General features: G+C 36.9%; 1 protein-coding gene across 1 annotated transcript; it reads left to right on the top strand.

The window, feature by feature from the left end:
• The first annotated feature begins 254 nt into the window (after window positions 1-254).
• On the top strand, window positions 255-12,892 carry vrk1 (VRK serine/threonine kinase 1). Its single transcript, XM_026286098.1, has 13 exons — window positions 255-371; window positions 1,468-1,637; window positions 1,737-1,792; window positions 3,039-3,108; window positions 3,661-3,748; window positions 3,913-4,021; window positions 4,498-4,590; window positions 7,098-7,230; window positions 7,957-8,077; window positions 8,397-8,455; window positions 10,039-10,211; window positions 12,422-12,515; window positions 12,615-12,892. Exons 2-13 carry the CDS (start codon window positions 1,472-1,474, stop codon window positions 12,731-12,733), a joined length of 1,281 nt encoding a protein of 426 aa, XP_026141883.1. The 5' UTR covers window positions 255-371; window positions 1,468-1,471; the 3' UTR covers window positions 12,734-12,892.
• Window positions 12,893-16,017: the final 3,125 nt, after the last annotated feature.

The following is a 16,017-nucleotide window of genomic DNA, read 5'->3' as shown; positions in this document are numbered from 1 at the left end:
TATAAAAAAAAAAAAAAAATTACTTCCTGATTCCCACCACCTCTGAAAACATAGTTTAATGTAATAGTCACCTGTTAAGAAAGAAAAAAGAGACATGTTTGCTATAGTGTAATGTTTATAAATGATCTTTTGTTGCACCCCCCCCCCCCCCCCCCCCCCCCAATTTGTATTTTTATTATGATAATAAAACCATTGTAACTGTTTGTGAAAAAAGGTATAAAACTACTTATCCCATGAAGCATTGCAAGACCAGGAATCAGGCAGCCTTGTTTCTGACCAATCACGTTCAATGAGCCTCACACTGATGAGCAGTTTTGCGGGAACTTTGGAGAGGAAGAGCTGTTTGCAACCTGCCACTTACCCACGGAAAGGTTAGTAGAATATTCTTGATCTGCTTTAATTAAATATAATGCTCCTGTGCATTTAATATCCGATTATGAGGACAAATACTCGGCTCTGTTGTAATAAACAGCCATAATAAGGCAGCTAACCGTGCTAGCATAGCAAGTGAAATAGTTGATCGGCATTTTACAGTTTCCCCCTCAATTACAATATCAACAACCCAATGTTCCTCTCATTGATTACGTGGGACATTAACCACGTTTTATCACTCTTAATAAGCTTTTATCACGTAAATAAACTGAAACCACAGCTTTTAGTGCATGTGTTGTAAAAGTGAAACAAAAAGCATCATTGGCATGACTGCAAATTCAAACTGTATCCATATCACAATGTCATCACTGAGTTTGTCATCAGTTGTAGTTCTTGTGCTAATATGTCGGTGATGCTGAAAGTCTCAACAATATCAACTTTTTTATGTCAACAATAAATCTCAAAGACTGACCTGCACGACAGTTTTAATAAGTCACACCCTAGTATACATGTTTCTTGTTTGTACTTGTAGTGTAGGCCTCTATTTAAGAAAACACGAATCTTCAGTGTTAGCTAATGTTTATATATCTGTAAAATATAAAATATGAAGAGACTACATCTGATAATCAGGTCCAGATTTGATGGTGAAGTGTAAAACTACATTAAACTTTTTGAATGGTTTTAATTCCATCTTATTAATTAATTAATTTATTTATTTATTTTTTAAACCAAAAAAGAAGGAATTTAAGGATTTGCACTATCCTAAGCAAATGTGTGGAACTGACAGGGTTGCTGTGATCGTAGAACATATATACATCGCAGAGAATTTCAAAAATGTGATTTCCAGGTCTACTTAAGTCATAAAAAAAATGTAAAATCTTAAAAGGTCATGCAAATGCACAGAAATGGTTGCATTAGACAATTTAAATAATGTTTTTAGTCATCCTTATTAACTATAGAGTAATATTGCTAATATATTTGTTATGAATAGTGTTGTATAAAAATATATTTTTCCCATATTGTCCAGTATATCTAAAGTTCCCCATTTTAATTCAATAATAGAATTTGTATTTCTCTTGTTTGAAAATTATTCAGTAAAATGCCACCAAAGTCCAAGGCAGATGGGGCGAAGAAAGCGAGAGCTCCAGCCAAAAGGAAACTGGCTGAAGAATTCCCACCTGGAGAAGTTCTGACGGATAATGCAAAGAAAAAATGGAAGCTTGGATCGGCTGTGGGGCAGGGAGGTTTTGGCCTGCTGTATCTCGGTAAGATTAAAAAAAGCTCTCATAAATTTTGAAGTTCTAATGCTTTATTTTGTTTTATTTATCAGTTGCTCAAATGTAAATTTTTCATACATCTTTTAGCAAATTCAGACTCTTCAGGATCTGTTGGTGCTGATGCACCTTATGTCATTAAAGTGGTAAGGGACTTTTGTTGCTTTTGGCAGATATATGTTTAGATCTTGCATTTTTTGAATGTCTGCAATGTTTGGGTGGTCAGCAATGTAACGTCAATCAATGAAAGGCATTTCTGTGACCTTAACTAGAACAGTAAACACATTTTTTAAAATAAAATAATAAACTTAGAAGAATTATTTGAAATGACCGACAACCAACACTTATTATTATCTTAAGTAAACAAAGCAATAATGCATATCATTATTACCTAATAGCTTTGGTAAAAGAGTATGAGTAGCAACCTTTGCATGGGAATGTAAACAAATGTGACCCGTCACGGAAACCAGTGACACAAGTCGGCAGCACAACTTTCGCCAGCTCTAGCTGATATCAAAATTCAATGAAGGTGTACGCCGCAAAGATGATCACAGACGAGCTGAACCGTGGCCGTTACACCGAAAATGTTTTGAAGTACCTCTTCGACAATCCGGAGGCTTATGAACAAGCGCTCACTGATTCTGAAGACGATCTGAGCGACGATGAGAGCGACATAATAAGACTGTAATATCCCTAATCTACAACTGAGCGAAGATGACGACGAGGAAGAATATATTGGACTGGCGTCAGACGAGTTGGACCGTAAGATATCAGAGGCTATATCGATAGTAACATTTGATTGGGATAAAGACAGAGAAATGGGGAAAATCCGTAACATTTAGAGGCAAACAGAGGCACAGTGCAAACTTCGGAGATGGTTACATCCACAAAGAAGACCCAGACAAAGAGAAAGTGTTCCAGAACGGGGGGAGCTTTAAAGGGGGTATGGCTTATTTAAATGAGATGTAAATGAGCCCCATTGTCACTCGCAGCAGTGAGAACAGATGAGAACTGCAAAATCTTTAGAGGCTATTTTCTGCTTTTTGAGCTTTTTTGAGTGCCTACCTTCAAATGGCCACAACTTTTCCAAATATTATCAGATTTCCATGTGTTACACATCGTTGGAAAGCTTGGAGACTACACTTTCAGAATATGTGATTGACTCAAAATGCCCCAGAACCGACTTGTTTCTTTCCGTGATTGGTCACAAATGTTTACATTTTACAAGCAAACTAAATAAAATGTAGTTCTTTGGTGAAATAACATTGCGTGGAAGTATAATAATGGATGTATACTTTCCCTCTGCTTTTTTAAATGCATGTGCGTTCACGTTTTTATATTTCATTGTAAATGTCAGTTATTTTGGGTGATAATTTTTACTGTGTCTTGCAGGAGCCTAGTGAAAATGGCCCTCTCTTCTCTGAACTGAAGTTCTACATGCGTGCTGCCAAACCCGATCTAAGTATGCCCTTGTGACTGCAAATACACCCTCATATGCATGAAGAGCCAGTATGAAAAAAGTCTAAGAGCAACTCTTTTAATTAAAGAAGAGGCCTTATGGAGACAGACAACCCACAACTCTCTGCCTTTGGTGGCTCTTATGGCTGCCCCAAGGCCACAGCATTGCGCTTTATTTAATAACAATCCAAATGTCAGTCTCCCTTGACAATTAACTGCAATATTACTAAGGGATGCTCATGTTTTATTCATTGAAATATTGTAATGTTGGTAAATATTTGTCCCACCAGCAGATTACCTTGCGGCACACTTGCAGTTTGGTTCCTGAGGAATACTCTTATATTACTTTGAGCATCAACAAGTTTAAAGAATAAAAGTTTTGAATGATTTTTATCAACTTAATTTATGAATTTGATTGCATTAAACGGTTATTGTGATAATCTCACTTAGTTGTTTTAGAACTGATTTAAAACACTATAGTGTCTTTTGATTTGAAGTGGAATAGTTAATATTTTGTGAATCCTGTTGTGATAGAATGTTTTACATGTTTATTCAGTTGGAGCTTGGATGAAGTCAAGGAAAATTGACTATTTGGGAGTTCCAAAATATTGGGGTTCTGGTTTTCATGAGAAAGGCGGTAAGAGGTAGGAGAAAAAAAAACAAAAAAAAACACTGTTTTCTAAAGGATTACATGATAAATAACATGACACCCTTAATTATTTTTTTAGGAAGTTTTTATTATCTTTTGAGTATGGCCAATTTAAAGGCCATTTAAAGTATGATGATTTTACCTAAATGTTTATGACAGGTACAGATTTATGGTCATGGATCGATTTGGAATGGACCTACAGAAGAAGTTTGAGGGAAATGAAAAGAAATTTCCAAGGAAACTGGTTCTTCAGCTGGGACTCAGACTTGTAGGTTTCGTCTTAAAGTAGCAATCTGTGGCAAAATTTGAATAGTGCTCCAAGTTGTTATTATTATTATTATTATTATCATTATCAGTTTTTTTTTTTTTAGCTGACAACTAAGACAGTAGTCATGTACTTTCCTTTGACAAAGCAAATCATTAATGTTACAAATGTCACTGTAGAAATGGCCACTTCACATATGTATGTGTCATCCAAAATTAATTTATTTCACAACCCAAATGTGTTATAATATGTGAGTAATGTGGGAGGCCACTCCTATTTAGAATAAAATACTAATAATTATTCAACATATAAATACAAATACATTTTATAGCTATACAATTTAAATGAAGGCCATTTACATATGCATAGATTTTTTTTTTTTCCAGTGACTGTTGTGGCTTTTCATGCAGTGGGAGAAAATCATATATTCCTGTATTATTATGAAATCTCATATTCTAACATATCTTTCATCTCTCTAGCTTGACATTCTGGAGTACATCCATGACCATGAATATGTGCATGCAGACATCAAAGCCTCCAACCTCCTCCTGTCTTACACCAATCCCAATCAGGTTTGTTTCAAGCCTTCCAAATGTTTAACAGATCTCTGTTGCCATGGCTGTATGGCTATAACTTTAGAGAAGTAGAAGGCAGTGTGTGTAGACTGCAGGACTATACAGAGCTCCTGCTTCTTTTAATTGGGGTACCAGTGATTTGTAATATAAGAAACTACTTGTCTTATTTTTTTTCCATCTGTTAATGAGATTTGGGTGGAGAAAAAAAAAGCAAAACAATTTAAGCCTTTAATGCGGCTCATAAACTGGAGAGATTAGAGACAGTATTGAAGCTGTCTCTAGCAAATAAGGTTTGGGTGCTGGGAAGGGGCAAATATTTAATTTGAAGATTAATAATGTATCAGTGATGTATTATTAAGCTGCTATTTTTAAAGTCACAATTTAAAACTCGGCCTCTTGGGATTAGTCGCTGCTTTCTTGGTGACTCTGAGCATCTATTTTTTTTTTTTTTTTCTTTCAATTGCACGGGTGTTCTTTTTGCCTCTGAATACATGCATGTTTGTGTTTTATTAATGTGTGTATAACATGCACTGAGTGTTGATTAAATTACAGAAATGCTTAGGGGTCATTTGATGTTGCTAAAAATAACATTATTTGGTGTAATGCAGTTGAAGGTTAAAAAACACATTAATTTCCACAAACCATACATTATTGTTGTTCCCCTCTGCCCTGCCTTTCTGAAACATGTTGAATTTAATATAGCTCATTGTTCTGAAACCGTGGTGTGCTCTGATTGGCCAGCTATCCAGTGCATTGTGATTGGCCGAATACCTCAAACGTGTGAAATGTTATGCCTCTGCACGACATGGCAGCAATGACAACAATACTATGGTAGAATAAAAGTTACGGCTTCTTTCTTTGAGAATACATTTGGCAGTGTATTCTACAGTGTGGCAGTGTCTTTACGCTTGCCAAATTCCGCTGTGTAAATAGAAAATCCGTCATGGCACGAGTGCAACTGGTTCTTAAAGGGAATGGAAGATGAGACTCTGATTGGTTTATTGCACGTTACGCCCAAAAACACCAATTACTCATTAAGAGAATAGGAACAACCAGTTTATACCATGTGCCCGGGTGCGCCAACCGTTTTTCCATTGTTCAGATAGCAAAAGTGGATTTGGACACGCCCTGAGTGCATCTGCGTGTGCGCTTCACACTTTGTGTTTAGATCGTTAAAATAGAGCCCCTTATGTCATTGGGTCATTAATGTTAAACAAACAACAAAAGACAGAAAATCACTTGCTGCTCTTGACCAATTAACTTTAATCTGTTTTTTTTTCATTTACACGTTATTAAATTTTCATATATTTTTGTACCTTAATTCTGTAGACCGGTTTCCAAAACAGAATTAAAGGTACTAGGTTGAACTGATAATATTGGATGAACAAATTACAGTATTCAGTGATGTGATATAGGAGTCTTAACTTTCAGAAATAATATCTCTTTGGGTTTGAGACATTAATTTTTGCAACTTTACAGCTTGTAACCCTCCAAAGGAAAGCATGAATTTGCATCATATGACCTATTTAAAATTGTATTATTTTAACTAAAATCAGTATAGTGTGATGGGGATTTGGTTGTTTATTACAAAAAAAAAAAAAAAGTAGGCTAGACTCATCCATTAACTTTAGAACACTGAATTCTGGACTGAATGTGAATGACTCCTATGAATGGTTATTTTAACATATTATTCCAAAAGATTAGAACTCATAAGTTAGCAGTTTGAATCAGTCTGGAAAATCTTTCAGAGAGTAAACTCACAAGTCCATCCAAGTGGTTACTAAATGAACAACTAAAAGTAATTATAAAATGATGTTTAGCCCGTCAGATGGTTCATTCTGTAAGCACTTGGATGAATTTGTTTCAAGGCCTGAATACCTGATTTTTATTTTAGGACTGTAGGGAGGACAGTTTTGTGTTCTTGATAATATTTTTGCATGTTGGGTATTGATGATGGCAGTTTCGAATCAGCCCCAGCTTTGCACACCTAGTGACAAATTTAGTTAAAAAGGTTTTTTCTTTTTTCTTTTTTTTAGTTTGTGATGTTTGTCACTGTAGGCGAGCTGTTAATCTTCATTGTTGCAAATTGGCCTATGCAGTTATTCCTGAGACACTCTACCTGGACACATCAAATTATTTTGCACTTTTTGTGGAGTTAATAGGTGCACCTGCAATTTGTGCAGTCTGTTTTGGTATCTTTGGAACTCCGTTAACTGGTTCCTGTTGCTTTGAAAACAAAGTGCTAATTGTCAGATCTCTTTTATAAGTGACACATACTGCTAATTGGCAATCAAACTGTTTGCAGTTTCAGATGTGATTTATTTGTAGTAATCTTCAAGTTATGGTTGACTTTATTATCTTGGGTGTTAAATCTCGAAATATTTTTTTATTTCCCAGTCAATTTTTTTCTTCCTGTAATTGTTTTACAAGTGCGTTAAATTTTTGTTGTATAATAAGCATTTTACTTTTTTACTTTTTTTTTTTTTTTTTTTTTTTTAACCCAGGTATATTTAGTGGATTATGGATTGGCATACAGATATTCTCCAGAAGGAGTGCCAAAGGAGTACAAAGAAGACCCAAAGAGGTGTCATGACGGGACCATCGAGTTCACTAGTATTGATGCGCACAAAGGAGTCGGTAAGAAATTGTTATAGTCAGTTCTATTGGTCACTCTTAAAGTTCATACTTTAGGCCTTAGTGAATCCATGTGTCCTGAACCCAAGTAGAGCAGCGGCTCTTAATTCCAGTCCTCGCGCCCAACTGTTCTGCATATTTTGCATGTCTTTAATACACCTGATTCAGATAATCAGCTCGTTAGAAGTGAACTCCGTACATGAACGGTGTTCCCAATGTTCATTGCTCCCTACTCCCTAAGCAGAGGAAATCTGTTCAAGTTACCTCACTTCGGAACATTCATTCACTGATTTGTGCTGTGCAGCGTCTTTACACAAGGACAGCTGTGACATCATATACCTCTGTAAATAAATGCAATTTAAATTCACGTCTTGCACACTTCAATGCACTTTGATTGAAACATATACGTTCGCTTCGAACTGGAATCATGGCGGAATATCCTGTCCACTTCGCAGGGCACTTACGTTCGAATAGAACAAACGTCTGAAGCGCTAAGAGAAACGTACGAAATGTGCAGAGCAGTGGGGCGCGAGGACTGTAATTGAGAACCGCTGCCCTAGAGGAGCAGGTAGTACATGTTTAAGTGTTATGTAGAATGTCACATTGTAACAGAAAATTATGAAGAACAGTCCTATTTTTAAATGTTGCTGTAATGGTACTTTGCATTGAACATCACAAAGGTGGGCTACCCTTTAAAATAGCCTCTGATAAATGTACATTACATTTCAGCCCCTTCAAGAAGAGGAGACCTGGAAATTATGGGCTACTGCATGATCCAGTGGCTTTGTGGCCGTCTACCCTGGGAGGACAAACTTCATGACCCACTGTATGTCAGAGACTCCAAACTCAGGTGACTGTTTTCAGCCTCACTTAAGACATTTCAGGTTTCACTTCTTTCTGAACTAAGATGTAATCTATTTATTTTACATATATATATATATATATATATATATACTTTTTTTTTTTTTTTGCTGTGGGATAATGGTTATTGGGATAATGAATAACTAATATACCTCTTTGCGGTATAACTAATTAACTAATTTCCTTACAGCAAATGTCTTTATACAGATAATAGTGGATTAGATTTAATGATACTTAATTATAATTAAGCATTTAAGATTTTTATTTTTTATTTTTTTTTATCCATTTTTAAATATCCTTCTCCTCAGGTGTAGAGACAATATCGATGAGTTCTTGAAAAGCTGTTTTCCTTCAGAAAATATACCAGGTGAGGCAAAACTGAACAATTTTTTAATTCTGTGTTCATATATTTGAAAAGGTGAATGCACTTTGTAAAATATTAGTTATATACAGTAGGTCAATGGTATTGAATCTTAGGAAATGTCTTGCTACTAAATAGGATTTAAGTGTATATATATACATATATATATATATACACACATTTAACCGTGTCATGACCGCAGAAGCACCTGTGAATTCTGCAGTATTACTACTTGTTTGTCTGCCAAGAAGTAATTGGAGTGACGCACTTTCGAGCTCTGAAGCGCAAACAAGAGCGCGAGGGCCACTTCTCTTGATAACGAGTGTGGACCTGGTGATTTAGTCTTAATTAGAGCTAATCTATCAGCTCTGTGTTAATTCCCAGCAACTTATCACACTTTTTTAAAACTAAAACATGACCGCTTTATGCTTTTTATGTAGCATACGTTTTCTGTTGACAGATTGTTTTTTGAAATGTAAAGCAAATATATATATATAAAAAAGTGTACATAAGCTGTATCTGTCTAGTGTGGTGCAACAAAAAAAAAAAAAAAGCTCTGACCACAGATGCTAGTTTTGCTGCTGCTTTATAAATTGGAAGAAATGTTATAATGCAATTATCAATAAATATTACCAATGTCACAAAGCTACATAGAAATAGTAATAGTTTAAATATTATCTTAAGTGATGAAATATTATTATAATATAATACAATTTTGATTCTGAATCAAATTATTTACCTCATATTTTTAATGTAATTTATGACTTTTTGCAAGCACGTGTGTATACGTGCATATAATAATCAACACATTGTATCAGATAGACGTTTCGACCACAAAACAATGAAATAAAAGATGAAGTTTTTAAACAAACATGTTTTTCACCCTTCTCCGTTGTCGACCTCTGCATTGCCTAGTTTTGCAGTCAGTGTGTGGCAGTCTGTACTTTTGCAGAACTTTAGGGCGTTCTTTCTTTGTGTCGTTTAAAAATCAAAGATGTCATTGGCTCCCTTTGCTCAGTCGCTGATGTGATGGCAGTTCTTAAGCCCTGTGACAGCCGCGCGGCAGACGGCGAGATCCCTCCTCAGGCTGTTGTCTTGTGCGTACATGCCGCATCACAACACCGAGATGATGGGAGGCGGCACTGTTAGCACGGCCATCACGACTAATTCTGTTTGGTGTGACTATTTTAGCAGCCGACAGTAAACAACAGTTTGTGAGTGGAGAAGTATAAGGAACAAAGTGACAAATGTCAGCCCCTCTCCTCTAAACTTAGCCTGAAGGTTAAAGTGTGAGCGCTTGCTGTGAAGACTCTGCCCTACAGGGACTGTTCTGTCTTTCCTGCACAATGGTAAACGCACAAACATACGTGCACCTTATTAACGTCGGACTTCTGCGTGTTCATTTGAGATGAACTTTTGAGACAGAGGATCCAAGTAACTTTCGCTTAATCACACACATAAATGCTCTTCGTTTGTTTATTGACCCAGAAGTGTCTTTAACGGTGTGCAGCTGTATTGCCAAGTCTGAAAAATAAATCCATTTGCATTAAGATTAAATTGTGGTGCTTAATGTCATTTTCAATTTCTAGAGGAAATGAAGAAGTTCATGCAAGAGGTCAAGGCTCTCGGATACACAGACAAGCCAGATTACGCAAAATTGCGAGGAATTTTGCAGCAAGGCCTGAAGACCATAGGGGCGACAGACGACAAAAAGCTCGACTTCGGCGCGTCGACCAATGGTGCAGGTCTGCCCTCCGTCAAGGTGAGAGCCACCTTCAATAGAACATCAAAAAGCCGACCTCTGTCGCACTCCCTAATTCACGCCGCATTAAAAATGCTGCGACAGTCCCTTTTTGAAGTCCGCCGTTTAAAAACGAGCCCATTTCAACATCATATAATTTGTTTACCTGTTGAAAGCAGATTCAAATGTAAAAATGCTCACACACGATCCAAGACTAATTGATCGGGTAAGTAGGAAATGCTGTCGAGTGCATTGATTTTCAAATATGATTAACGTGTGATGCTTTTAACAAACGTTTCTTGAGCTTATTTGGATTCCTTCTTGCAGTCCACACAGACATGTCCTCATTTTACCTCCGTGTCTTGATGTTAATATTGTTATGAATTAGATATTTATTTTCAGTTTTTCTCTCTGCTTTATTAATACTGGAATGTCATTTGTCTTTAGCTTATTATCCTATATTGCAGTCAACACCCTCAAGGTAGTATGAGATCTCACTCCTCTGAAATAAAGGGTTTTGTTAATCACTGATTTGTTTTGTCTGGATTTCAAGTTAGATGATCTTTAGAAGTGAATTCTGTAGCCGTGGTGTTTCTTTTTTGTGTATTTAGTGTAAAACAAACCTTCCGAGCCCGCAGAGATGCCCTTGATGGCATATACTTTGGGAAAGCGATAAGACTGTGGCTTCATTCATGGGGTCCGGCACAAAAAGCTCTTGGCAACAAAGCCATCTGCATCTCAGGTTCTCTCCAGCGCCCGGGTGTTTATCCCAGTGGCCCCTCCTCTTCCTCCCACAGACAGGTCCTGAGTGCCTGTGTTTATTCCCTGCTAATGTATCACAAATTTGCTGACACGGTAACCTTGGAGTCGGCGCGGGCCGGCAATCAGCGAGCCGCACTTATGACAGGGGAGGGGACGGACTCTCCTCGCTTCCCACAATGCAGTTTGCATATGGAAGGTGCCACCAGGGAGCTGGCCCATGCCAGCTGAGGGTTACCTGCCCACTGCCGTTATTGTATGTAATTATCGAGCCAATCTGTTCAGCTCAGCAGGGTCTGGATGGTAATCATGAGGCAGCAATTGGCAAAATGGAAGGGAAATGTGAGGGAGTGCTGTGGAGGGGGGGGGCTAGTAAGGATGATAGTTCAAGTCCGAGAGAGGGGCGAGCATTCATTATGCAGTCTGAGTGAAGAAAAGGGAGAATTTGATTGCTGTCGTTAAGTGCATCTTCTTCATAACCCCTGGTTCGGTTAGTAAGATTTCCTTGAATTGAGGACTTGAGCTTCTATGCTAGAATTTTCATTTGAAGTGAGAAAAAAAAAAAATATATATTTTTTTTATTGAAATTGTTCAAAAAGATTGACTTATTCTAAACTTTATTGTTTGGAATTCTAAGAAAAATTCCCAACATTAAAATCCATTTCTTGCCCTGAACTAGTCATTTACTGTCAGAATACACTGCCGTTCCAAAAAGTGAGGTGGGTAGGATTTTTTAATGTTTTTGAATAAGTGAATATGTCTCTCATATTCAAGGTGCAGTTATTTGATAAAAATATAGTAATATTGTGAAAGACAGTGATATGAGATTATATTACATATATAGTACAGTACATTGTATTGTTGTATTCTATATACGGTACAGTAATATTGTGAAATGTTATTGCAATCCAATTTATAATACCAATTTATAATTTTCAAATGTCATTTTTTCCTGTGATGACTAAACTGAATTTTCAGCAGCCTTTACTGCAGTCTTTAGTGTCTCATGATCCTTCAGAAATCATTCTAATATACAGATTTGGTGTTCAAGAAACATTTCTTATTATGATCAGGATTTAAAACAAGGAATCTTTGATGAATAGAAAGTTTTTTTGGGTGAATTTATATGCATCCTTATTAAATAGAACTATTCTTTCTTTGCAATAAATAATAAAAAAAAATGCATCCTGACCCCAAACTTTTTAACGGCAGTGTACATGTATTGCGTTTGACATTCTAATTATTTTATTTGTTCTTAACAGATTTACTGGAAAGCTAAATTGTAATTGCGTTTTCTCAAGTGTTCACAACACTCATGGTGCACGTAATAGTTTCCATGTGTATACTGAGCAAAAGGTCCCTTCTTAATATTTGATTTGAACTTCCTCCAAGGTTGCTCTAGGCAAGTGTATTGACCACTGCTCTTCCATCTTTTCCATCCCCTTGTATGCATCTTTATTTTTGATTGGAAGACTCCCAAGCGAAAGAAGGCAGAGGAAAAAGGCCAGTCTGCTGATGAAACCGAAGGCGTCCCTGCAAAGAAGAGGCGAGCTCCTCAAAAGAAGGGTAAGTCATGTTTATGGACTTTAGGGGTTGACCTGTTCATTTATTATCCTCAATATCAGTAGATTTGGGTGTTTTAAACTGAATATGTAACCTGTTTAGATGTGAATAAGGCTAAAAAGATGGCAAGTCCTGCAAAGCGTCCAGCGAAGGAAAAAGCTCAGGCCTCATCTGAGCCAGCCGTGAAGAAAAGCAGAGGAAGGCCTAAGAAGAACTCTTAATCCTCTTCGCACTCGAGTTCAAGTTGTTTCCATTTTGTATCTTTTAAATTGCCTGGTCTGTATTTGTTCTCTTTGGTTGCATTTTCTTAAACTTTAGCAGGGTGTTGGGCACACACTCTTGCAGTGAAATGATAATAAATAAGGAAGAAAAAAAAAAAACGACAGTGGCTTTGAGTTGTGAGTTATTTTCATTCCTTTGTAATGCCTTGAATAATCAAGCCTATGCGGATGAGGTCCAGGGGGGATTGCTTTGCCCCCGATAAGGAAATCCCTGAAGGAGCTCAGAGTCCCGACTCTTCCCCCGCCACATTTTCCCCTTGTTGTTGTGCTATGAAAGCCGCCATGCGGCTGGCACTCCGACGTCTGTGGGAGAGGCGAGCTGGTCTTTGATACTTGCATCGAGGCAGGTGAACGTGTGGCAGACGCCACTGAGCCGGGTACGTGCGTTTGGTGAGGGGGCTCTGCGCCTTTCCGCTCGTCTGCCATTTGATCAGATGGAGACAAAAGACTAGTACTTGGGTCCTACTTTCTGTGTCACTCTCGCTTGAGTCTTTCTTAACTTCCTGTTCTCCGCTAGGAAATGGCTTCAAAGAGCTATCATTAAAAGTTAGTTGTGGCTGCACCACTTGTTATGCATTGTAACTCTATCGCTGGTTTTGATAACGCACCGACAGCATTCGCAAGTGTATTTTTAGGTCCAAATGTCATCTTGAATTGTTTGCTTTGTAATCGCGGTAAAATTGATATGACATTGAGGGGACAGGAATAATTTGATGAGGACAGGTTAGAATACATGAATAATAGATATGGCATGTATACAGGGTCGTGACTGGAAGAGCAGCGTTATGTTTTCCAAGAGTTTGGGGAAATGCACTTGTAAAAGAAACAAACTCGGTTGTGTATTAAAAAAAAAAATAATAAAAATTGTTAACACATCTGATTCACTCTTGTTTTGATTTGATTCTTCACATTCTGGTTTATTTGTTATATAGGTTATGTTTGTTTTGCTTACAAATGAAGAAATAATCAATCTGTTCAATGTCATAAATTATACAACATCAGAAGAGAGCTGTAGATATATTGCATTTCAGACTGATTCAAACTGGTAACATATTTTGAACTTTTATGCTCACTCATTTGTTTTGAATTGGACTACACCAGTCATGTTGTACGTTTTTTTTGTGCATGCAGCCGAGTAATAGGCATATGGTAAAAGCGAGATATTCCCAAAAAAACAAGTTTGAACTTTATTTTAACATTAAGCTTATTGCAGTTGTCCATCTTCTTCTGCTCTAGGTCAGATAAAAAAAAATAAAAAATAATAAAAAATAAATAAATAAAAGAAAACCTTTGTTGGTGCCTTTATACCCAATTTGCCCATTTGAGAACTCTTCTGAGGCCAATCTCCCACCTTTCACCATCTCTGGTTTCCTTGCTGAGGGAGACCAGAGAGCCTGGGTTGCCTTGTTAACTCTAGTTAAGACTCTGCTGGCCCAGCTACAGTAAAAGAGGAAGATGTTTCTCCTAATGTTTGTTTTCAGAGCGGAGCTGCGTGAACCCTGAGCTGATGCCGGCATTGATTGTTCCAACAGTGAGGACTAAAGTGCACCCCTGTGTGCTTTCTTCCCCTTCCTCACCACTGACCTTCAGGGCGCACAGCCATTGCTCCACAGTAGGGGGCAGTAGTACATAATGATTGCACAGCTGGGGGGTGGGGGAGGCAAACCCTAAACACAACATTACCACCTGTACCTCACCGGAGGACATGCTGCTTTGATGGGCCCGACTGTGGCCATTGATTGACCTGTGTTTATATCCACTGTCTTTAGTTTCTCAGAGTTTGTCTTGGGCTGCATGCTGGAAAATAATTTCTCCTCAATGGTTTCCATTGCTTTCCTCAATGTTTTGGAAGGGGTTCGGTTGTTATTTATGGTTACTTGTGCTCTTGGGTTGAAACTTTTGGCTTTTATTGACTAGCTATACTCTTGAAGATTTGCTGATCAGGGACTGGCAAGAAAGTTCTCAATTTATTATACTACTTATTATATATGTTTTTATTATTATTATTATTATTATTGTATTGTTACTAAAGTTCTTTTTCAAATATTCTTTATAACTTTTTTTTTTCATCAAAGGATCATGAAAAAAATGGATCTCCGTTCTGACAAAAACATTAAGCAACACCAGAGTTTTCAACATGCATAACAATAAGAAATTGTTCTTGAGCACTGAATCAGCATATTAGAATATTTTTTGAAGGATCATGACACTAAAGGCTGCTAGTACAGAAAAAAAAAAAAAAATATATATATATATATATATATATATATATATTATAAAACGGATTGTTTCTGATTGATTGAGCTGTGTTCGAAGCTGTTGTAAATTACTCCACAAACATACATCTTTGTTTACATCTGTGTGTTGCTTGGCAACCACAAACCGTTCTGAGGAACTATGTTTGGCGGGAGGATAAAGTTTGTATTAATATGTGACCCTTTATGTGAAATCCAGGCTAAAGTCTCAAAATCTCATTATGAGATAACAAGCATCAAAGTTTGATTTCAGCCATTAATTTCACTATGATTTTAGTCTTTGTCATGGCCTTACTTAGTCACTATTAAAGATTATAAAGGTTCTATTTTCACAGAATGTTCTACATCTTTATGAAGGATGCTTTTAGGTAGAAAACCGTAATCACAAAAAAAAAAAAAAAAGACTTAAGCTGGGTTTGCAGCATTTATGGTTTTGTTTTATGAAACCTTATTGCGTATATGGAATAACTGTTTTATAAAAGCAAAAAGCCCCATGAATAACAGCTAAGTGGGTTTTAGTTTTAACTAATTCATGATTTTACTTTTTTTCTGAATGTAACTTACTGTTTTACAGAAGCATGTTCGATCTGTTCTCAGTGCCAAGTGATTTGGGGAACTTATGGCTGCATATTGGAAACTACAGTTATGCTTTTTTTTTATATTTCAGCATACAGTTGCCTTCATTTGTCTGATAGAAATTCCACTTTCAGAGCTGCATGTTGGTATCTAAATAAGGGGAGGAGGTGGTTGGCAGGCAGAAGTGATACAATAGAGAATTTAAAGGTCGTCAATAATAGTTCCAAGCTAGTTATAATCACAGACTTCATACTTTTTACTTTGTTGTGGTTCTTTCTTTTCTGTTAGGCCATCTGATAAATTTGTCCAGCTCGTATATTCATTTGTGTGTTTTAGGGGTGAAAAATATTTTTTTATCAACACAAGCTCTATTTTTCTTGTTCTCCCCTCCTT

The sequence above is a fragment of the Carassius auratus genome, chromosome 17, assembly GCF_003368295.1.
Source record: "Carassius auratus strain Wakin chromosome 17, ASM336829v1, whole genome shotgun sequence".
Classification (NCBI taxonomy): Eukaryota; Metazoa; Chordata; class Actinopteri; order Cypriniformes; family Cyprinidae; genus Carassius; species Carassius auratus.
The sequence above is the reverse complement of the archived record's forward strand: the minus strand, read 5'-3'. Positions and strand labels throughout refer to the sequence as shown.